Source organism: Drosophila serrata, unplaced genomic scaffold (assembly GCF_035046125.1).
Source record: "Drosophila serrata isolate PLE 108 unplaced genomic scaffold, ASM3504612v1 contig_272, whole genome shotgun sequence".
NCBI lineage: Eukaryota > Metazoa > Arthropoda > Insecta > Diptera > Drosophilidae > Drosophila > Drosophila serrata.
Window position 1 is genome coordinate 7,747,996 of NW_028257170.1, and position 22,750 is coordinate 7,770,745.

General features: G+C 43.2%; 1 protein-coding gene and 1 pseudogene across 6 annotated transcripts; one reads left to right on the forward strand and one right to left on the reverse strand.

Moving 5' to 3' along the window:
- The first annotated feature begins 309 nt into the window (after window positions 1-309).
- Argk1 (Arginine kinase 1) lies at window positions 310-19,741 on the forward strand. Of its 5 annotated transcripts, XM_020960920.2 has the most exons (4): window positions 310-1,275; window positions 2,595-2,648; window positions 5,005-5,559; window positions 18,098-19,741. In XM_020960920.2, the coding sequence occupies exons 2-4, from the start codon at window positions 2,605-2,607 to the stop codon at window positions 19,179-19,181; spliced, it is 1,683 nt and encodes a 560-aa protein (XP_020816579.1). In that variant the 5' UTR covers window positions 310-1,275; window positions 2,595-2,604; the 3' UTR covers window positions 19,182-19,741. The 5 variants fall into 5 exon arrangements, with proteins under 5 accessions (XP_020816579.1, XP_020816581.1, XP_086689519.1 ...); XM_020960922.2 differs by lacking the exon at window positions 5,005-5,559; XM_086833393.1 differs by lacking the exons at window positions 310-1,275; window positions 2,595-2,648 and adding an exon at window positions 4,440-4,580.
- On the reverse strand, window positions 19,269-21,876 carry LOC110190439 (arginine kinase 1 pseudogene; annotated as a pseudogene). Its single transcript, XR_015271833.1, has one exon. The product of XR_015271833.1 is annotated as an arginine kinase 1 pseudogene (transcript).
- Window positions 21,877-22,750: the final 874 nt, after the last annotated feature.

A 22,750-nucleotide genomic window follows, 5' to 3' on the forward strand; every position in this document is an offset into this window, starting at 1 on the left:
TTTTCTCAGTCCTTGAACTTTTGACCTTGTTTCTGTGCGTTTCTCCCGCTGCCGCTGCTCGTTCATGGTTATGTAAGCAGCTGCACGCCTTCGCCCTGTTATGCAACCTGCCCACGAATGTTGCATCCTCCCAGAACCAATGGCTGCCAAACTGGGCCAAAAGATAGCCGGATAAGGCCCCTATAAAGCGGGCTTTGCAGGTAACAGATAACAGAACGCGTTGAATGAATGACTGGACTCTTATCTGGCCATGTTTGCCCTAGACAGACAACCGGCGAAAGGCGTCATTCGGTCAGCAGACCAACAACGTTGTCAGGTAACTATGATAGCTTTTGGCCAAGGCCAACAAATCACTGCATTTGTAAACAGGAAAAGTGTTGATTACGCCTGCTCCCAGTGACTGCCAAACTGACCCCACAAAAGAATCTATTTTAAATGTTTCATTTATTGATTAGCCAGCCTTTTGGCCAGGTCTAGCTCGATTATTGACACACAGCTACCGCGACATAGCGTAAGCGAATGAGTAACAAACTCACTGAGGTGAGCACACGCAAATAAATATCCAAAGTACACATAGAGAAAAGTCTAGGAACTAAGAAGAATTGAATGTATTTTGAGGTGTTTCGGTTTCCGAACTTAGAAAGGTAAAGAGATGTGTTCTGAGCAAATTATTATAAGGCCTAAAGTGTCTTGTATTTAATGTTAAATATTATATTTCCTTGGGTAAGAGTATCAATAGAATTGAGGCTTTCTCCACAATACTTTCTCTCTGTGTAACTACCACCAAATCTTGGTGGAATGATTAAAGGGGGACGAATCTCGTGAGAAAAGCTTTGTCGCAAGTGCAGCTAGGAACCATTTGGCGTCGGCGCTCTCTGTGTGTGTTCTCCGTACTCTCTCTCTCTCTCTCCGGCCATCGCTCTCGGGCTCCGTCGTAGCCGTAGTCTCGTCGCTTTTGCCGCCAGTTGAGCAGTCGATTTTCGCACGGAGCACGACAGTCGAAAAAAAAAATACAAATAATTGAAATAGGCATTCAACGGCAAGCAGCAAGAGGGCCAGATAGTCGAGAGAATTAATACATTTTTGTACTTTTACTCAAAATCAAACAACGTACAATCGAAGGCGGTCGAACCGTTTGTTCAGCTGTGTGAGAAGCATTTAAACCGAAACAAACCTTTTTGGTTCTCGAAACGAAACAGAGCAGAAAAACACCTCCGAGGAGCATTTGCAACCTTTTTTCTAGCCTGATTTATTACCCAACCGGAGGCCCGAAAGGTGAGTGCACGCAGAAGGAGAAGGGGTCACCAGTGCAGCACCCTCTTCCGTGTGTGTGTTGTTTATTCTATGCTTGAGTGTGAGTGCGAGAGTGTGAGTGTGGCATGCTGCAACAGTAACCTCTTCTACGTGGGAATAATCCATCCATGCAGAGTCACCTCCCACAGCCACCCACTCAGCCGCTCGCTGTGATGTAACTTTCGGTGTGTGTTGTGTGTGTGTGTGTGTGTCTGTGTCAGAGATTGCTCATACGCCGCGTGTGCTAAAGGAAAACAAACCAAGACACAGTGCTCTCTCCATGGCGAATTTTTTTTGCACAAATCCGTGGGATAAACAAAGCTCAGGGGTTCGCAAAAAGAAAGCACTCCTAATTGATCGATGGCGAAATGATCTAATTTTAGACACCTTTCGACCGATGGGCGCCAGCCGGTGCAAAAAGCAAAAAATATACCCGTATCCCAAATCGATCTGCAGTGCACGGGAAAAAATAAAGATCCATTGTGAAATTTATATTTTGTACAAATTGTACATTTTGTACAAATTCTCCATTTTGTACAAATTGTACATTTTCTACAAAGAACATTTAATTGAAAGAATAAATTGTTACAAATGTGTTGAATATTGCTTTAAAATTGACAAAGTTTTAAATTCTATTTTAATTATGTTTAAAAAAATGTTGAAACACTATCCTAACTCTTTAAAATAATATTTTAAAGCACATTTTAAGACTTGAAAATCATTAAATATATACAACTAAGATAATAATTTAATATTTCCCATTTATACATTTATTTATCAGTTATAAATCACAATTTTTCCCTGTGCCATGACCAATATTTGGCTAAATGCCCACAAGTCGCGACGTTCACGTGCCCCCGGCGCTCTGTGAATTTTGCATTTTGCAGATAGGCTGCAACTCACATCACATCCATGCGAGCTTTGTTTATAAATAAACCTTGAATAATGCCGGCATATTTTCACTGCTGGCTCAACGTTTTTTATCTCTCCGTCTCGGGCATTAATTGAGCTCCGACTCTCTGGAAATGAGAATTGGAATTGACTCTGAGAATGATGATGAGCGGCAAGTTAAGTTACGTTTTTTTGCAATACTTGTCCGACAGCGGCGACGACGTCATTTGTTGCGCTTTTCGAAGGTCTCAGTGAGTCAGATCAAGTGCATGTCTGTCTGTGTTGTGTGTTGTGCACTGGAAATTGCCATTTGGAGAGCGCGAAAAATTCAATAGTAAATAAGTTAGGCCGCCGCACCTTATAAATATTCAATAAGCGGGCTTACTAAATCGATTTTCTATTATTTGCAGCTAATACAAAATGTTCGCCTTGTGGTACTTGACTTTTGCTGTCGATGAAATACGGTAAGTGTGCCGGGGGAAATTTTTGTTTGCCCCACAGTTTGATGGGCATTGATTGGCTCACAGGGCGGATGAGTGATATTTTGTAGCATACTTTCGGGCTCTATGTGGAAGCGTTCTATGTGTAGAGTTCCGCGTAAGGGGAGGTTTTTTGTAGGGGTCCTTGGATTCAATATCCTTGCTACTTTAATAAATTGAATTTAATATGAACTATTTATAATGGAATCTATTTTAGAATTATTAGGTTTTATTTAACTTAATGTAAAAATACAAAAACAGTAAAATTAGTAAAAATAATTATAATTTCATAGATTTGCTGCAGCAAAAGTGTTTGATAGCAGCGAGCTATATCTAAATGGAAAAAAATATAGCAATTTTTAAGAAATGTATTTATTAGAATAACTAAAGGAATCCTCTAAATGTTACATTCTGAAAAGTTTTTAAACCAGGATGAATACTCTTTGTTTTACCAGAAATATTTCATAAAGAATAGGGTATAATTTTTACTAGTTTATATTCTTGGAAGAACCTAAATTTACCTACTAAATCTTTTGTACTTTGTATTGTATAGACAAGATTTTATGTACATATATACAATTATTTTTAAGTGAATTTCAAAGCTTATCCAGAAGTCTATTGAGTTAAGTTTCAGCCTATTTATTATGCTAACTTTAAAGAAAAACCTGTTAAACATTAATATAAAATACTTCCTAGAATCTATACCCATCTATACTTCCTCTCTTGTACAACTCTTGCATTTCATAAATCTTCGAGATAAGGATTGTGACAATTTCGCTTGCCAAAGCCATAATCTAATCGGAAATAGGCCAATCTTTCGCTCTTTCACCGCACACGATCCCACAATCGATCGATTTTCGGTTTGAGGAAGGTGCTAAATGTCACTGTATATATGATACAATCGTCTTGGCCTTGCATTTGGCAACAAATGTTAGTCAGCGAGCTAGCTCTGTCACATGATTGATTCTCCCGGCAGCAACCGGCTTTCGCGGCTCTAACTCTCATTCGTGATAAGTGCAATCAGCACAGACACACAAACACACGAGTAGCCATATTTTGCCAAAAGCTGATTCGCAATTTTGGCAACAGAAACGAAACAAGAGCGTCCAGTTGTTATCTGCCGGCAATTAGCGTAATAATCAAAGTGATAATTGCAAGTTTGGAGCGACTCTCAGCCAAACAGCCGGCGTTTCTGCCGGGTTTTTGTTGCTAATTCTGGCTAGCGAAGCTCGTTTGTTTGCTTATCTATTTGCCGCACGAGTTTTTCGCCAGCTATATTGCCCATTTTGGCCTACGTGACAAGAGAAATGCCTCTGCGCCCTTCTTTGTATATAGTTTTGGGGGAGTGGAGAAAGTAGTTACGTAAGGGTTGGATTGCGGTTGCGGTGCTAAATAACGACACATTGGAGCTAAACCCGCCCACAACAATGTTCCTATTTCAATGCCACGCCTTCTTATCGGGAGTAGAAACGCCTACAGGGCAAGCGAAATAAATAATTGGCCTATTACGTTGCCTGTTATGGGAAAATTACTTTTGTTTTACTTATTACGACATTAGTTAAGGGGATTTTAAGGAGTGTATACATAGGTTTTATCTATGCTGCTAACAGCGGAATATTTTTATAGATTTGCCAACATTTTTATTAAACATCACATTTTCAAATTTGAATTTAAACTTAAAACCAGGGCTGCTCATAAAAGTAGCTGTCAATAATTAACTGTGTTTAGTTACCTCTAATATATTAGCAAATTTGGGTGTGGTGACACTGCTTGTCACTTTGCATTATCCCTTTTACATTTTCAATCGGCCATTAAGGAAGTTTATAATTTGTGTATTTCACGAAAAAACAGATTATTTGCTTAAAAAAAGGTTGCTAATCGGTGAATTTCAACTGTGGGTTGTGCCTAGATTTAAAGGTGGGTCAAATAATAGTTGCAAATTCGGTATAAAGTGCAATTACCATTTACGTTACGCTTCGTTGCTTGATCACTGGAAGTTTCTAGAAATTTATGTGGAAAAAGTGCAGCTGCTGCGTACATACATATGTATGTATGTATGTACATACGTATGACGCTCAGTTCATTGTTAAAGAATTATATAGATTTTAATGATTCACGTGTTTATTTCTAAGTTATCGTCTAAAGTTCGTAAGACAAGAAGTTGTGCGGCGTGCGCTGTTGTCTTTCCAGAAAACGGTACAATGTGTTTGCATACATACACACATACACATGCACTATTTAACTTTACTTGTATTGCACTTTAGTTTTTTCTTGCTTATCTTTGATTTGATTTTTATTTATTCTTCTGTTTTCCCTGTATTCCTTCCTTTTGTTTTTGTAGCAAACGTTTAGCTTGGTTATTTAATTCTAACAAGCCTGCAGCGCCAGCGTTAGACGACAAGCCAGCGAATCCTGCGCCAGCGAAGGTTCCAGCACCTGCACCCGCTCCCGCCAAGGATTCTCCGCCAGCTCCCGCTCCGAAACCCGCCGCGGCGGCACCAGCACCTGTTCCAAAGCCCGCGCCCGTTGTTACTCCTGCTCCCGCACCGGTTCCCCCAAAGGAGGAAGCTCCTGCCCCCAAGCCTAAGACAGAACCTGCTCCCGCTCCTGCTCCCGTGGTTGCCCCGCCGAAGCCAACCCCACCGCCTAAACCAAGCAGTCCACCAAAGACAGCCGACAAGATGCCAATCCCACTGCCCAAATCACTGACCGAAGCCAACACTAATGGGCAGGACACCAATGGCAATGTCCACAATGAAGTCGATGAGCGTGTGTTCGGGGCAAAGCAGGCCGAGAAGGTGCTGCCGGCGGACAAGGAGGCCAGCAATGACTTCATCAAGGGCGAGACCAATGCCTTCATCCAGTCGATCAAGGAGGCCCAGCAGCTGGGCGAGCGGTAAGCATTCCCCCCTTTTATAATCCGTATTTTTTCTGTAACTTTTGAGTTTTTTGTTTTCTTTCTTAATTTTTAAATTTGATATTTTTGTGCACCATTTCCGCATCTCCACATGCTGTGGCGGGTTCAATGCCCTCGGGTGACTTCTGTTCGGGCGGGCGAAAATAGTTGCCATGAGGCGCAGCCGCTTGGCGACAACGGTGCAGCATCAGCGAATTCGTTGGATGACAACGACGCCGTTGACGATGATGATGATCATCATTATCATCATCATCATCATGTTGGTGCTGGCGGCCACAATTTGCTGTTATTTTTGTCTCATGTTCTGTGCTTGGGCGGACAGCTCAGCTTGGTTCGGCTCACACGGGTGTCGCCATAGCCGTCGCCTCTGTTGGATCTGGTGCTGCATGTGCAGTTTACGGTTTATTTATGAAGCCGAGTTGGCCATGTGTCGGGTTCTCCACTTCTTCCTATAATTGCGCACAATTGATTTCCCATTAATAATAATCGGGCAAAGCCTTGGTGCACGCAATCCTTGTTGGGTTTAAGCCCATCCAAGCCCAGCACCGACTTGTCCTTGCCCAGGTGCTCAAGGAAAGTGCCTCCGCCTAGGGGCAGGTTGGTTTATTAGTTTTTGGCTGGCTGCCATAGTGAAATGGAAATGGAAACGATGAGCACTTGTCGGGCCATTATGAGACCTGTCCAACTCTCTACGCGCTCGCGTCCGCGTTCGCTGACGGCGGGTCACATGATCTCCCCCCATGCAAAGTTTATTAATACATTTGGAGACGCAGCCAGTGCCATGTACATTTTTCATTGTTCATATGCAGCAAATTAGCTCTGCAGTTGCAACCGAAATCAGCCTCCTGCCGAGAGGAGGAGGAGGAATCCCATTTTAGCTTAGCCAAGCGGCGTCATGCCTCATATCTGATCCCTACTGATGGACAGAGGTCTTCATTTGGGTGTCTTGTTTGATGTACGCTGTACATACATGCCCGATTATATACCCGAGCAGATACATATGTACGGATATATATTTTAAGCACTTGGCTCGCGTCTGTGCAAAAAATCGCTTTTGGCAAGCGTCGCTTTTGATGTGCTGCCAAAATATTGTTTAGCAAACAAAAGGCGCAACACAGATGGAAAGTTGACAACACGGGCAGAGCTTTTAGCATATAGTATATATAGAATAGTATAGTTTTATCATATATTTCGATAAATGAAGCAGTTCTACAGGCATGTTGCAATCCACGGATAATTAGACACTAGCCACTGCCCACTAGATACTGTTAATGCTAGAGAGTTCCTCCTCCGCCGACGACTGGCGTTTCAATTATGACAGTAATTTCACAGCTAATTGCCCGGATAGCGGCCACTGTTGGGCATTAAGTTGGGCTCGTGCTTCGCTGCCCGCAAATTGAACTAATTAATAACACATATTTCAAATGGTTTACTCATTTTTTGGCTTTCGTTTTTTGCAGCAGTAGCAGCAGCAGCATACACACATTAGCAGCGATCGCTGGCCTCCAGGGAACGCAATCAGTCAATGACTAAATGCTTTTATAAACACCATTTCTACCCGCTACACGACCATTCTCCTCATATATTTAGTGTGTTGGGGAATGTTATGCAAGTTTTTCCGATTCGTCAGATGTGCGGATAAAGATAAATGATTGTGTTTTGCGGCAGCTTAGTGTGTGTAAGCCACCACAAGCTGGGGATTCTCTAGCGGTGGCTTAGCTCATTCTAGGCTTGTCACATGCCTCTCTCCGGGCAACAGTCATCTCTTATGAATCTATACTTACGTTTGCTTTCGAAATAATAGCAGTAAGAAGGCAATTGCATATTTATTTTCGAAAATATCTCGGAAATAGTTAGATTTTTGTACTAGATGACTTAATATTTTGGTTTTAATGTATTTCCTATTACATCTCTTAAAGAAAATGGATATGTTCAGTAGTCTAGGGTACTTCTTTCTAGTTATATCAAGAGTTAAAGCTAATTAGGCTAAGTAACCCTCGTAATTCTCATAATAATCTTCCTAATATTCACTGTTATGTTACAATTGATTTTAGATTATCATTTTCATTATTTGACCTCCATTTGGCTCTAGTATTTTGAACTCTGCTGTGCGTTCTATACCCCTAGATGCTAAGTGCTTTCTCAACTGTGTGTCAACAGTAACGAAATCGCCAGTGGCTGCTATTGTGCGAGTATCTACATATCCGTGCGCTTGTTTCGCAAGCTTTTCAAGGTCAACCCACCGCAGTATATGCCATTTTCGCCCATTTTTTCCCGCCCCACTTGGGGCTCTATTGTTCTATGCGAAATCCTACACGGACCGAACCAGCCCCCAAAGGCTGCCAGGCTACCAGCTGGTGGGGTTAGTGGTTAGAAGTGGCAATGGGATGGATGTATAGATGGCTGGCTGGCAGGCAGAGCTGCTGGGCGCATTTACGTAATCTCAGCGTCACTCGACGTCGGCAGCAATTGAAAATGAAAATGAAAACGAAAAGGAAAACAGGCGGGGCTGAAGTGACAGCCAGCAAAAGTAAATTGAAAATGCGAAAAAGTTTGTGCCAATGGAAAGGGATTTTGTGCGACGACATTTCCCTGGATTATATAAGCGTCCTGCTGGTGCTGTCGCCTGGCATTCGTTTAATATGTATCAAAAATTAATCTGCAGCACATCGTTCTCGCAAAAAAATATCTAATTTGATTGTTGGAATGGCGATTTGATATGTATTTTTAATGGCCGTCCCGTGGAAAATTCGTGTGCCGTTGAAAAGCAAAAGTTATTCAGTCTTTTTTCGAAAACAACACACGTAGATAGATGGATAGATATACGTATAGATATAGGGTTGGGTATAGGTATCGTATATATCTTCCGATGTTTGCTGCGCGTTGCATAAATTTCTTTGGCAACTTTTCAAATATTTTTCCTCGGTTTTCATCTAGAAGTAACAAATGAATATGTTCGCTTCGATGACACAACATATGGGCCGCCTCCTGCTTTGGGTTGCCCAAAAGATTTGGATTGTTTGTGCCTGAAAATTCAAAATCAAGTTCAAGTCTTTTGTTAGAGGTCGTGTAAGCGATTATTTTTAATGTGTTTATTTGATTAAATATGTGGGGGAGCCGTGAAAACAAAGGTGCTGGCGGCATAACAAAACTATGTAATAGGTTTTAGTTGGCACATCGCAATTATTTATCGTAGCTCCCCCAAGTTTCCCTAAATCTTTTACATTTTAGCACAACATTTTTCATTTCATATACTGCGGTATTAGTGCCAAAATTTATGACGGCGACGTTTTGTTTGCTTTAGATCAGGCCAAAAACAACAGAACTTTTCTTATAGAAGGTGTGCGTATATATTATAGGTGATGAGTTGTATTACCTATAGGAGATATTCTAAAATTTGAACTTATATTGGTTGAATTTTAGATTTATTTAATGCTGAAACGTATCATTATTTTAATTAGAAGTTTGAAACGCTGAAAGAGTCATTTGTGACTCTATAAATCATTAATATATTCATAAATTTCGGTCAAAATCTATTTTCAATTCGATCTTAAGATCTTTTCAAGCCATTTGTATTTAAAAAACAATACTTTCTAAATTTAAAAGTTTTAATTTGTTTTCATAAGGCTCTTTTAAGAGAAGGTATAAATTTATTATACAAAATCAGTTCTAATGTAAAATATATATGAAATGAATCATTACTTTCTGCTCAAATCCCTTAACAAATCGATAAAATATATATTTTTTCTGAATATATCTATTCATTGTATAGAATTTGGACTGTATTTTGCATCTTCGATCTTTTTAGACTCGTTTCGACTTTGTTTGTTTAGCATTTTAAGCAAATCTTTGGGATAGCGATGCTATGCCATGAGATGAGCTTAGCTTGTCCCTCCTGAATATTTGCAAATTCCAACTACATATTTGCGAATTCGGACTATTTGCACTTCCCATGGAAAGACGAAGGCTGGTAAAAGGCGTAACTGGTGTAATTGTGCCACTTGCCTTGATTACTTTCATCGTATCCATCCATATCGTCGCATATCATTCCGTTTTCCGTTACTCAGTGTCTGGTCATAATTAAGCAATGGAACCGCTCCTTCATATGGGTGTGTGTGAGTGCCTCTCCCTCCCAAACACACAAACACACTCGCACACTCGTTTGGGGGGACATTTTAATATTTTTGATTTGCGGCTGCAAGAAGTCGCTGCCGTCGCTGCCTCTTCTATGCCTTCTCGCTCCCACGCCCGCATGGAGCAATGCAGTTTTCTAGCTGTTTGCGAACCGAACACTTTCCTTTTCTCAGTCGCGTCGACAAGTGTGTGCTAGTGTTAGTTCTAGGGGGTGAGCTTTCGCTGTGTGAGTGCGTGAGAGAGCTTTATTTGCTGCTTTTTAGTCATACGTCACGTCCTACGTCAATCGTCGGCGACGGCGGCACGGCGGCACTCACCAACACATGGAAGGCACTCGGTGGGCATGCCACAGCGCCGGCAGAGCAGCCAGGAGGCAGGCCAAGGCAGCTTTTCGGCTCTCTGCCGTTCGTGCTTGGATTCCCTATCGGTGTGTCCGTGTATCCATGTATCCGTGTGTAGTTTGAAAGTGAAAGAAGGAAGGGAATTGCTATGCCTCGGTCTCTGCCGGCGTTGGCGCTTCCCCAGCAGCGGCAGCGGCAGCAGCGACTGCACTCAGTTGGGTTAAAGAACAGAATATTCCGATCATTGTAACGTTGGACGTTGAATTCTACGGTTGCAAAGGTGAGCCGTTCTCCAAAGATAAGAATTGCAAGTTTGCAAGTGAATTATATATAATATCTGCTGACAGCACAAGTATCTTGAAGATACAATACAGTGAAGCGCTTAGATTTAAATCAAGAATTTATCAGTTTTTGTGGCTCTTAAAAGTTAAATGGCAAAAAGAAAATAAACCCAAGTGAATTACTAATTTTTATCTGCAATTTAATTGCTTTTAAATTAAATACTGTGAAAATGCTTCTAGATTTCTATCGTTAAAATTGATTCGTTTTGGTGGCAACTCAATTTTCCAGATGCTGAAATACAGTGAATATCTTTGGCTTTTAATTGCTTTAAGTTTTGTGAGTTTTTTTTTGGCAATTAAAGGTAGTTTTATTGGTAATTAAATGCAGTGCTTGGTTTATAGATTTTTGATCGATTTCTTAAGTAACCTTTTTAATAATTAAATTAATTGTAGCAAACTAAATTTTCTTAAATTAAATAAGAATTTGCTAAAGAAAAGCTCATTGAGATATTTTCTATGAGAAAAAGGAATTCTTTTTTATTTTTCACTGCCTTAAAGTAGCATTTCAAAGTAAAAGCACTTAAATAGCAGTAAAATATATAGAAATACTGTCAGTTTTTGGTCTTAAAATATTATTTATAAATATATTATTTTCTCTAGAGTATATACTTAGTTATTTAATTATTTTTCCCCCCAAAGCTGTGAGTGTGTGTGTTTAGTTTTCACATCCCCCGGTTTGTTGAGTTGACTCACTTTATTCGTCGTTGCATTTTTGCAATGCGAGAAAACCGGTTACCGGCAAAAATAAAATTTATACGGGCCGGCGGCTATAGGCAATAAAGCTCTCGGTTTATAGTTATGCAGTTTCAGATTGAGATTCTTTTTTTTTTTTTTTGGTTTTGTGTTTGCAGAACAGAAACTTGTTTGGCCCTGCTTGGGGCTTTGCTGTTACGGTCTCGCAGTCTGTCTGCCGGGCTTTATTCGCTTTTTATTTTTTCTTTTTTTCTGTAGTTGTGCAATTTTTGCGGCCAAATGCCAATGAACGGGCTGAGGACTGTACGTACCGCTTGCCAAGTGCATTTGAGGAGGCAGGAGGGGGAAACTAGAAGTGTTTGCGGGGGTGCAGTTTAAGGTCGGTCGTTCGTTGGCTCCTAGAAAGTGTGGTGTGTGTAGCGTGTAGCATGTCGTGTGTGTTGTGTGTTTCCCTGTATCGATTTCGATTAGATATTGGGGCGTGTTAATGCCATTCTAACTGAACGACAGATAAGAGGCGACGAAACCAACTTTCAGTTGGCACTTGGCTGGCTTCTCAGGCCGTTTTCTTACTTGAACTTGTCCGAGAGGGGAGTCTATAAATAAGAAAAAGTTCTCTTGTCTTAGCAATAAAAGAAAAATCACACTCATTTTCGCGGTCAATGCCAGCTATATACCAAGCGATATTGCGTAACCGCTGCGATAGCAAATTTTTATCTACAATTTCAAGCAAATAATGCTGGGCAAGCAGAAATCAGGGCAGAGCCAATAACAATACCCCCCAGGCGATTTAAGAATTATTATATAAGACAGTTTGGGAGCCACAGAAGCAGCAGCAGGGCCCGTCCGATCGAAATTTTACCCGGCCAAATTTAGTTTCGGGTTGATATAATGCCGGCTGCTAAAAATACAACCCCGCCAAGGCAAATAAGCAAAACAAAAGCAAAGCACACACAGTGAGTATGAAATAGGGTGGCATTAGCATACCATTCCTACCTGGCAGTTCTATATAGAACATATATAGAGCATATATAGGGATAGGAGCAGGAAAAATACCCAAAAAATATCCAACAACAACAGCTGACAAGTTTACGAGGGAATTGTTTGAGGCTTTGTTGTATATCATTCATACACCAAGCTTTTTGTTATATTATTCAGCAAACAAATCGCGCAAATTTGTTGTACAAATTGTTGGATCTCTCTCTTTATTTTTTCTTTCCTTTGCTCTGGCACATTGCTGTTAATTATTCAATTGAGATCCATTAGGCATTCGTTTGCCTACTCACTCGCTCGTTCGAGCGAATAAAATAGCGTGGAAAACTGCCATAGACAGAGTCGTGAAAAATCGACCGATTGGCTTGTCACAACACAATGCTCTCTGGGGAAAAATCCATTTCCCCCTTTACTTTTTTTTGGTCTAGATATAGTTAACAAGGTAACGCCGCTTCTATTTTCCCTGGCCAAACAAAAGCCAGCTCCAGCTCCGAGCCACCGACAGGTTGCATAACCAGAGCTGGGTTGGGTTCTCCTCTGGCTAGACAGGAAATGGGAATCATCCCACGCAGAGTGGGAGGCTTCCAGTAACAGCAGGCAGGCAATCAATTTCGAATAACACCAATCTGGATTTGCCTCGCGATTCATTTAGCCAGTAAATAAGCAAATATTTGGACTAGCTGAAATTTCAAACAAAACGTAAACAAATCGCAGACATTTGAAGTGCTGAGCTGTGGAAAAAGGGCTAGGTCTAATATTGTGGCTGCGACTGTAATGGAAAGCTTTTTAGATGTGTGAGCTTTGGGTTTTACAAGGACTGGACTTTAAGGATTCTTAAAGCTTATTGGTCGCTAAAGAAGCTCCTTAACTTTAAAAACAAATTTTAAAACCACTTATTGTTTTTGGTTTTTAAAAGGGTGATAAATATGTGCTAACTTTTTTACAGTTTGATCAAATTCTGTAAAAGGACTCTTACTTATGAAAAACTTCTCTTTAAAAATGCATACCACTTATACAACTTTCTTTAGAATATATTAAACATCTTTGAATAATATTTAAGATATTCTTATACCAAAAAGTCTTAAACTTTTTAAGATCCTTTTAATTATTATTAAAGGAAGTTAGTTCGATGCTAAATTTGCTAATATCACCTTAAAAATTTTCTACTTGTAGAATGTAATGTAAATTTATCAGAAGTTCTGTGTTTCCATGACAGATGGCGCTAGTGCATATGTAATGTAGAAAATAAGGTTCAACTTTAATAGCAAAATATAATTTGAAGTTTTAAATCAAATTCAATTAGAAAAAGAACTACGATTGATAAATATTCTTAAAATGTTCAAACTAGAATTTAAATTATATTTAAATTTAATAGGTACATACAAGTATAAAACAGAATTTCTTAGTTAAACCCACAAAAGGCGGGTTCCTAATGGGAAACTGTGAATACTCGAAATTCTTGATGTCCACAATGCTAAGCATGCCTGCAGCATCACTTCTCCTTCTCCTCGCTGACCAGATCTTTCCGATTCCCCGCTATATATATATATATATATATAATACATGCATCCTACTTACAACCCTTTGCTGTAGGCTATATATCTATAGAGCTGCAACTTAATGAAGGCCCCTGCTTGATTTTCGCTGATTGTCTTCGCAGACAGCGCAAATTTAAATCAACGACATCCGGGCAGCACATATTTTGCGCCACTTGGTGTTGTGCAAAGAAGAAATATTTATCATCATCTCTCATATCTCTCGCTGTCTCGCATATCTGCCTAAATATTCCTCTGCAAGCCCCATCTAATTGAGTGTGAGCTGCTTTGACGTTTGTGCCAAAAGAATTTTAATTAAATTAGGTCCGCCGGAGTATTTTCTCTCTAGAGAAGCGAGAAATGCGGGTGACCAGCATCAGTACCAACTATTCCTGAATCATACACACACCCCTTCTGCTGGCTGGCTGGCTGGCAGGAATCGACCCCTATGAGGCCAGATATAATATTAATAAGAGCTTTATGTCGAATTCATGTCACAGCCAGAATTATTATTGGCAGAACGCTGGGAATTATTATCCAGGGAGAGCCGCCATGTCCATGACCAGATTCAATTAGTGTCGACCCGTACAAGGGTGTGGAAAGGGAAGGGAGCGGACTCGCACTCATTATGGGTTATCAGACTACCAAACTTTCCATTCCATGCCCATGTTTATGTCTTATCAAAGGCTGTGACCAGTTTTGTAGTGACTGTGTCTGTGACTGTGTCTGTGACTGTGACTGTGACTGTGCTCCTCCCCCGTTCCCAATTTCCCGCTGCAATTGCTCACGTCGTCCCCGTCGTAGTCGTCGTTGTGGCTGTCCAATTTCCCGAAATACATTTCGAATTATTTTCGTACACTTGCCAATTTCTTTGTGCAATCGACTGGCCAAAAGCGCAATTAACGAAGGCAACTATTGCAGCGATTTCTCGGGTGAACGACCAGGCCGTTGTTGGCCATAAACTTACCCATTGCACTGGCTGTCCGTTTAGTGTTGTTTCACTTTGCCAATTTCCCTCGGTTTCGATTGCGATTTGATTGCATTTTACCTACCAGTGTAGCTGGTTTTATGATGGAGAAGCAAACCAAAAGAACTGTTTGCTCCCATCCCGGGCTATCTTATCACCTCTGCTTCCTTTGGGACCGATCATCTCCAGACACGACGACAGCGACAGCCGGAGACGACGGTTTACGAGTTGAGGTTTAGAGCTTATCACGGGGCTTATCTTAGCAGTTAGCTAGCTCTCTCTGGGCTCCCACCTGCTCTCTCTTTCTGTAGTTGCAGTTTGCTCTCCTGTAGTTCTCCATCTCCAGCTCCAGCTCCGGCAGGTGAATGGGATGGTGGGCTGCTTTTGGCCAGCCATTCGCGAATTGTTGCTAAGCCTTGACGGTTGCAAAAAAAATAAAATAAAATAAATACAGAAAGTCGTGCGTGTGTGATAACGTTATAAACCGAAAGGCTCTAAGTGGCCCAAATCGAATTAAGCCGACTTGGTGACGCGTGTAGAGCTGCTCTGCTGATCCTGCCTTAAGGGGGGAATATCACCCATCCTGTCCGTCTGTCCGCATCTCAGCAAGGGTTGCATAACGAAATCAGTTGCTTCAATTATGCGTCAGCCTAATGTGATTTGCTTTGAAGGCACTTAAAAGCCTCTTTCCCCGAGGGGGTTTTTTCCCTCGGAACCCCTTTCGCGGATGTACAATGTGTGCCTGCTCCAGTTTTGCAGGTTGCCAGCTTGGCTATCGGGGCGGCACTTGAGTTAATTGATTAGTTCCAACGCCTTCTAGACAGGCCAATAAGTCAAGTCAACATTACCATTATCTAGCGAGATTCGTAGCCACTCAACAAAGTCCCAGTTCGGTACAAATTGCAGTTCGGCAAGGCCCACTATCTTTTGCGGGGCATAAACAAGCCGCCTCATCAGATTACCCAGAGATTACTCATGTGGCCGAAATGGTGTAGAATTTTCCGCAAATCAATAAACACTTGCCCGTGCCAGCGGTCAGGTGGCAATTAAAATTGGCCAATTGCCTTTCCTTATTCGTTATTTACCTCGCAATCGATATATATTTACAATGGAGGCTCAGAGTGTAGCCGGAATCGGGATTACTCATCCACTCGCGGGCTCAGTCGAGGTTGAGTAATTGAAGCTGCAAATGAAATTAGGCAAAAACAAAGGGCGATAGCGAATGAAAATTGGTACATAAAGTGACTTAATGTGCATTAGACATGCCATGCCGGGAACTAGTTCTCCAAACCCTCCACTCTCTCTCACTTGAGCTCTCCTCACACCACCCACAATGGGTTAATACCCGGCCTCAAGTGCCCGTGTCCTTGTCCTGGGAATCCTGCAAGCTGCCACTGATTTGCCGTTGTAATTGATTTTTTTACACACTCGAGGGGGAGGGGGAGGGAGAGGGAGAGGCAGAGTGTGTGAGAAGGACTAGCACCCGATGTCATTACCAGAGCACAGTTCACACTTGAAGTCGACTTGACCGCGCACGCTGGAGGCTCAACAATTCCCAGCTGCCCGTGTGTCGCGTGCTATAAATTTTATTGATTCCAAGGGGGGGAGAGTAGAAGGCGGGGTGCTTGGGCTGGTTAGTGGGTTTTCCAACGGGTGCTTGGTGGTGCTGGTGGTGGGTCCAGCGCATCGTGTAAATATATCCTTCCGCATTATGTTGCTGCTCATCCGGCAACAGTTTGGGCCGGCGCCTGCGGGTAGGCAGCAGCAGCGGCAGCGGCGACGGATTCAACCCTCCGCGAATGCGAAACCCTCCCCGGGCTTTTGCTCTCCGGATCGGGAACTGGCAACTCCGGGTGAAACTCTCCCAGCTGAGCGCTGAATTGTGGTGCGGCATTTGCCGGCGCTGTGGCCCTTGGGTGCGATGTGTGCTCTCAGTTCCTTTCGATTTGCCGATTCGGTTTGTTCGTCCTTTGCGCGCTAAAATATATCCTGCAGAGCCGCAGTGCCGCAGAGCAGGCATAGTACAGAGCACAGCAGAGCAGCTCCAGTAGTCAGCCAGCCGAGCAGCAGTCAGCAAGTCCTTTTTGCTCTCCCCCAAATAGCATCGCGTAGTGTTTGTTTAGTGTAGTATACATTTGGGCGCGGCAGCAGCAGCGAAAAGCAAAGCAAAGTTGTGAAAACTAAAAGATTTATCCGATATATATACATATATATTGTTGCGTCCGCTATTTTGATACCAACGAAGAATACTAGACCACCATTACCAAGGAATCGGCCTAATCGAGAACCAAACCAAACCCGCGGAACCAACTAACGACTAATCATCAATCACCGAGAAAATCAAAAGCAATAAGCGTTAAGCGTTAAGCGTGTCTGTGTTTTTGTGGATCATCCTCCAGAGAGCGAGATCCTTGGAAGAGCTATAGCTGCATTGTGATTTCATTTTACCTGCAAAACGCGCAAAAAAAACCAAAAAAAAAAAAATCAAACAGAGACTGGTCTCTCATTTTGTAACAGACCGACTCTTTGTGACCAATCAAACGCCAAATTTTTAAACGTTTTTTGACCAACAACTTTACTCTACAAATTAAAAAAACAACTCTTACTCTAACTCCACACTCTAAAATGGGTCTCTGCGCCTCCAAGGACAAGAAGGAGAAGGTGATCGAGGGCGAGGTGGCCAACGGCGGTGAGCCCAATGGCAGCGCCACGCCAGCCGCCGCCGGCGGAGGAGGAGATGGGTGTGTATCCTGGGTTTCGTTTCTTTTTTTTTTTTTGTGGGCCTAGGTCTCCTAGACGGCAGTTGTCTCTGGAGCAGCAGGAGGAGGAGGAGGGGGCGGGGCTGACGTCATGTGTGTTTGTGTGTGTGCGTGTATGAGAGCACCCAAAAATAAAGTGCCATAAAAAAATTATTATTGCCCTGGTCCCTTGGTTTTGTCCAGGATTCTGTCGGCTGGGCCGGGTCACTGCCGCCGCCGCCATGTTGTTGTCCTGCGCATGTGCGGGGGGAGCGAGAGTCCTTCAGCGGCGGGGAGCGGGCGTGAATATATAGTGTAGTTGTCGATTTGCGTATTCAGCGGCAGCCGGCGAAATTTTATAGTCAGTCAGAGCCACCACCGAAGTCGGAGTTAGAGCCACCACCACTGAAAACGGGGCGTCATTGTGGGCAGGGGTGATGTGTGTGTTTCTGTGTGTGTGATGGGAGTTGGTGGGACCAAGGCAGTCGCGTGCCGGAGCCAAGTCGGGTATGCGAGCACATGGCCATAACCCGAAACTAATTGCGGGCCAAACAACAGTCAGGGAACCGGGGAAACAGAAGCCGAAACAGAAACAGAAACTGAGGCCGACTTTTAGGCGCCACAAAACTGAGAACAAGCGTTAGCTAGCAATAAAAAAAAGCTTAAACTGTCTGTCGTTGTATTTTCCTCCACACCCCCGTTTTTAAGAATGCCAAATGCCACGCCCTTTTACTAATGGTCAACCCCCTTTGTTTTTGTTATTATTATTTTGCAGCAAACAAGACACCATGGTTGATGCCGCTGTTCTCGCTAAACTGGAGGAGGGTTATGCCAAGCTGGCTGCCTCCGACTCCAAGTCGCTGTTGAAGAAGTACCTGACCAAGGAGGTCTTCGACAACCTAAAGAACAAGGTCACGCCCACCTTCAAGTCGACCTTGCTGGATGTGATCCAGTCCGGCCTGGAGAACCACGACTCCGGCGTTGGCATCTACGCCCCCGATGCTGAGGCCTACACAGTGTTCGCCGACCTGTTCGACCCCATCATTGAGGACTACCATGGTGGCTTCAAGAAGACCGACAAGCACCCGGCCTCCACCTTTGGCGATGTGGCCAGCTTCGGCAACGTTGACCCCACCAATGAGTACGTGATCTCCACTCGCGTGCGCTGCGGCCGCTCCATGCAGGGCTACCCCTTCAACCCCTGCCTGACCGAGGCCCAGTACAAGGAGATGGAAGGCAAGGTCAGCAGCACCCTGTCCGGCCTCGATGGCGAGCTGAAGGGCAAGTTCTACCCCCTGACCGGCATGGAGAAGGCCGTTCAGCAGCAGCTGATCGATGATCACTTCCTGTTCAAGGAGGGCGATCGCTTCCTGCAGGCCGCCAACGCCTGCCGCTTCTGGCCCAGCGGCCGTGGCATCTACCACAACGATGCCAAGACCTTCCTGGTCTGGTGCAACGAGGAGGACCATCTCCGCATCATCTCCATGCAGCAGGGCGGTGATCTGGGCCAGATCTACAAGCGTCTGGTGACCGCCGTCAATGAGATCGAGAAGCGTGTGCCCTTCAGCCACGACGATCGTCTCGGCTTCCTGACCTTCTGCCCCACCAACCTGGGCACCACCATCCGTGCCTCCGTGCACATCAAGGTCCCCAAGCTGGCCTCCAACAAGGCTAAGCTCGAGGAGGTTGCCGCCAAGTACAACCTGCAGGTGCGCGGCACCCGCGGTGAGCACACCGAGGCCGAGGGTGGTGTCTATGACATCTCCAACAAGCGCCGCATGGGCCTCACCGAATACGATGCCGTCAAGGAGATGTACGATGGCATCACTGAGCTGATCAAGCTCGAGAAGAGCCTGTAAATTGCCCGCACACCGCCGAGCATCGTCCCCCCAGCTGTGGTGCTGGTGAAAATCTCTGGGCGCCACCACCTGTCCACCATCAGTAGCCGCCAGTTGGGGCATCACGCAACAATCAACAACAAATAAACAAACAACATCAACAACAACAACAGCAGCAGCTGCAGCAACACTTAGAAATCTTCGGCTCGTCCGTCTCGTCGCTTTTGGACGGTTCGGGCTGCAAAAGTCTTAGTTTGTAGCGATGTGTAGTAGGTGTGGAGCAGCTGCTCTGTCCCAGCCCGGCGACCTTCGGCATTTTCATATACTTTGAGGGTCACGGGCGGGCGGACAGCCGAACCCAACTTGCAACACCACCACCCGCGGCAGCAGCAACAATGGATAAACTATTGGACAAGAAAAAAAAACATTTGCTTAATTACAACAACCAAACAATGTAAAACATTTTGACATCTGTGTCGAGCAAAAACAAAAAAAGAAACTTTAAATACTTTTATTTTAAGTCTTAAGTTTATAAAAGAATTAAAATTATTAAAAAATAATACAAAAAAAATTAAATAAAATGGATAAGAGGTGTACTGTCTGGGGCAGATTTGGGAAGCTTTTTAAACTCAATTCATAGCATATTTATTGTTAAAAGAATTTGTAATTTAAAATTTAATTAACAGCAAGTAAAAGTTGTTGATGAATTTATGTACAGCCTTGAAGTATGTCTTCCCTACTTATTATCACTTGGTCTTGCCCTCGGCTGCTATCAAAGCTCGGATACCGTCGTGCATCTCCTTGATGGTCTCTTGCTCGGTTAGACCCATCCGCCGCAGATTGGAGATGTCGTGCACCCCGCCCTTTGCCTCCGAGTGCTCTCCGTGAGTGCCGCGCACCTGGAGATTGTACTCATCGGCAAGCTTCTGCAAATCCTTCGGGTTCTTGGTGAGGTTCGGTAGCTTAATGTGCACCGAGGCGCGAATGGAGGTGCCCAGGTTGGTGGGACAGAAGGTTAGATTGCCGAGACGTTCATCCCTGCTGAAGTCTAGCTGCTCAGCCAGTGCCTCCACGCCGGCAATCATGCGATCGTAGACCTTGCCCAGATCCCCGCCCTTCTCCATCGAAATGATGCGCATGTGGTCCTCCTCGTTGCACCAGACCAGGAAGGTCTTGGCCTCGTTGTGAAAGATGCCTCGGCCAGTGGGCCAGAAGCGGGAGGCGCCGGCTGCCGCCAGAAATCGGTCGCCCTCCTTGAACAGGAAGTGATCGTCAATCAGCTGCTTCTGGACGGCCGGATCCATGCCGGTCAGAGGGTAAAACTTGCCCTTGTGCTCACCGCAGAGGTTATTCAGGGCGCTGCTGATCAGGCACTGCAGCTCATGGTACTCGAACTCCGTCAGACAGGGATTGAAGGGGAACCCCTTGATCGAGCGGCCGCAGCGGACGCGCGTGGATACGATGTATTTGCCTTCGGGATCTAGATTTTCAAAGTCCGAGCCTTGGCCATAAGAGGCCTCCGGATGCTTGGCCGTCTTGCAGAAGCCCTTGTGGTAGTCCTCGATGAGCGGATCGAACAGGTCGGCAAACACTGTGTACGCCTCCGGATCCGGGGCGTAGACGCCCACGCCGGAGTCGTGGTTGCACAGTCCAGAGTTGATGCAGTGCAGCAGCGTGGACTTGAAGTGGGGCGTTGTCTTCGATTTCAGCTTGTCGAAGATCTCCTGTGTCAGGTGCTTCTTCAGAAGCGACTTGGAGTCGGAGGCAGCCAGTCTCTTGTAGCCGTCCTCCATTTCATTCAGCACCTCCGAGTCGATTTCCCCTCCGCTGCACTGGCTGGCATAACGATAATTTAGAAGCCGCCGCGTACAGATGCCTAAAATTTTTAGTCCAAAACGGGATTTTGTGTGTAACGACATTTTCGAAAGAGTTTTTGTTTTGAAATGCAGGACAGTGAGATAGTAGCTTCACTATAAGAAAGATGCCAAAAGAAATCTGACATAAGAAGCAAATATACCATACTTATTTGCAATGTAAAATAAACTTAATATATATAAAAAGAAATGCTGAAAAATAAGTTATTACAAAGATTGTATATAATGTTAATTTTTTAATTAAATTAAGCTAAACAGACGACATTTTCCTTAAAAAAGGAAAATTTTGAAATTTACACTGATTGCGTACTGTCTGGCAACGCTGGTTTCTCGAAATTTTAGAGTCTGGCAGCATTGGTTGGTCGAGAACGCGACGCTGTCACACTTTTGTTTCGAACTCAAACGTTTTTTTTTGACACCCTTGCCGTGTGGCGCTATCTACATCTTGCTGTTTGTGTTTCAAGTCCAGATGGCGCTATTGCAGGTTGTTGAGAGAATTTTTAAACGGAATTTATTCATTTAATCAATTTCAAATTATGTTAATAAACAAATTAATTTAAATTGAAAACAAAATCAGTTTAAGAATAAGTTAAGGAATATTTACATAGCTCTATTAAAGCACAAAATTAAGAGGATCAAAAACTACCCCAAAAAAGGCGTATCTAAAAATTAATATACAGGTATTTTTTATTATTAATTAAAGTAGGGGCAAGCTGGTATTTTTGAAAGTCGGCCTATAAATATATAAATAAATTATATAATTAATTAAGCTTCAAGTTTGTATAAATATTTATTTCTTATCTATTTAATCTTGCATAATAAAATATAGATTTGGTGTGGAATAACAAGTAATGCCGTTTAAATTCCAAATTAAATTAGTAATACAAAAATAGGTGTGCTAAATATAATAAATACTTCGAGCCTTAAATAAATAACTGCCCCCACTGCTCGACCTGTTCTCGTTCGCACAATTTAATTAAATGTTTGCGGCCGTTGGTTCGATCGTAAAACAGAATACGACAACATTTTTATAGCTTAAAGCTTAAATACCAAATCAAATATATTATAATTAGCAATAAAGCGCAACAAAAGCAGCGGAGGCTGAGGCTCAGGCTGGGGCAACAACTACACCTTAGCATGTGGCGCAAATAAAATTCAGATCTGAACGGCAACACCTTCTCAATAAAGCATCGTTATCCTCATTATCATTATCAACAGCTTTGACCGCAAACCGGATTTGGATTTGGAATTAAAAATTGGGCATGGTTCGGGCTATATGTAGGTATAGGTTTTGCGACCAACCGACCGACCAACCTACACATAAAAATTCATTAAGTATATTAAAACAAGCGCAAATTAGAAATGCAATAGCGATTTCCATTTTTATCGCATAATCTACGAATTTTGACGCTTTTTGCCACCGTTTTTGTCCAAAGAAAGAAGCCAGTCGCAAAAACAAAGCCAGCATTTAAAAAACACTTCTGAGGCGCAGGCGCAGACGCCGACAACATTTTATGTTTTTTTATGTGTCGCTTAGCCCCCCCTTTGTTTTTAGTGAAAACGTGCAAATCCCATAATTTAATTGTTTCAGCCATTCAGACATTTCGAATGCAAATTTATGCGGCAACAAATCCAATCGAAGTGGAGAGAGAATCGTTAAGCGCTAATGCCAACAACTAAGCCCAAATTAGTCAAAGCCGCCTTCGGACGCGGCTT

Coding starts and splice junctions, on each gene's coding strand:
- Argk1 (XM_020960920.2), top strand. CDS start 2,605: ATGTTCGCCTTGTGGTACTTGACTTTTGCTGTCGATGAAATACG. Junction 2,649..5,004: donor TTTGCTGTCGATGAAATACG/GTAAGTGTGCCG, acceptor TTGTTTTTGTAG/CAAACGTTTAGCTTGGTTAT. Junction 5,560..18,097: donor GCCCAGCAGCTGGGCGAGCG/GTAAGCATTCCC, acceptor ATTATTTTGCAG/CAAACAAGACACCATGGTTG.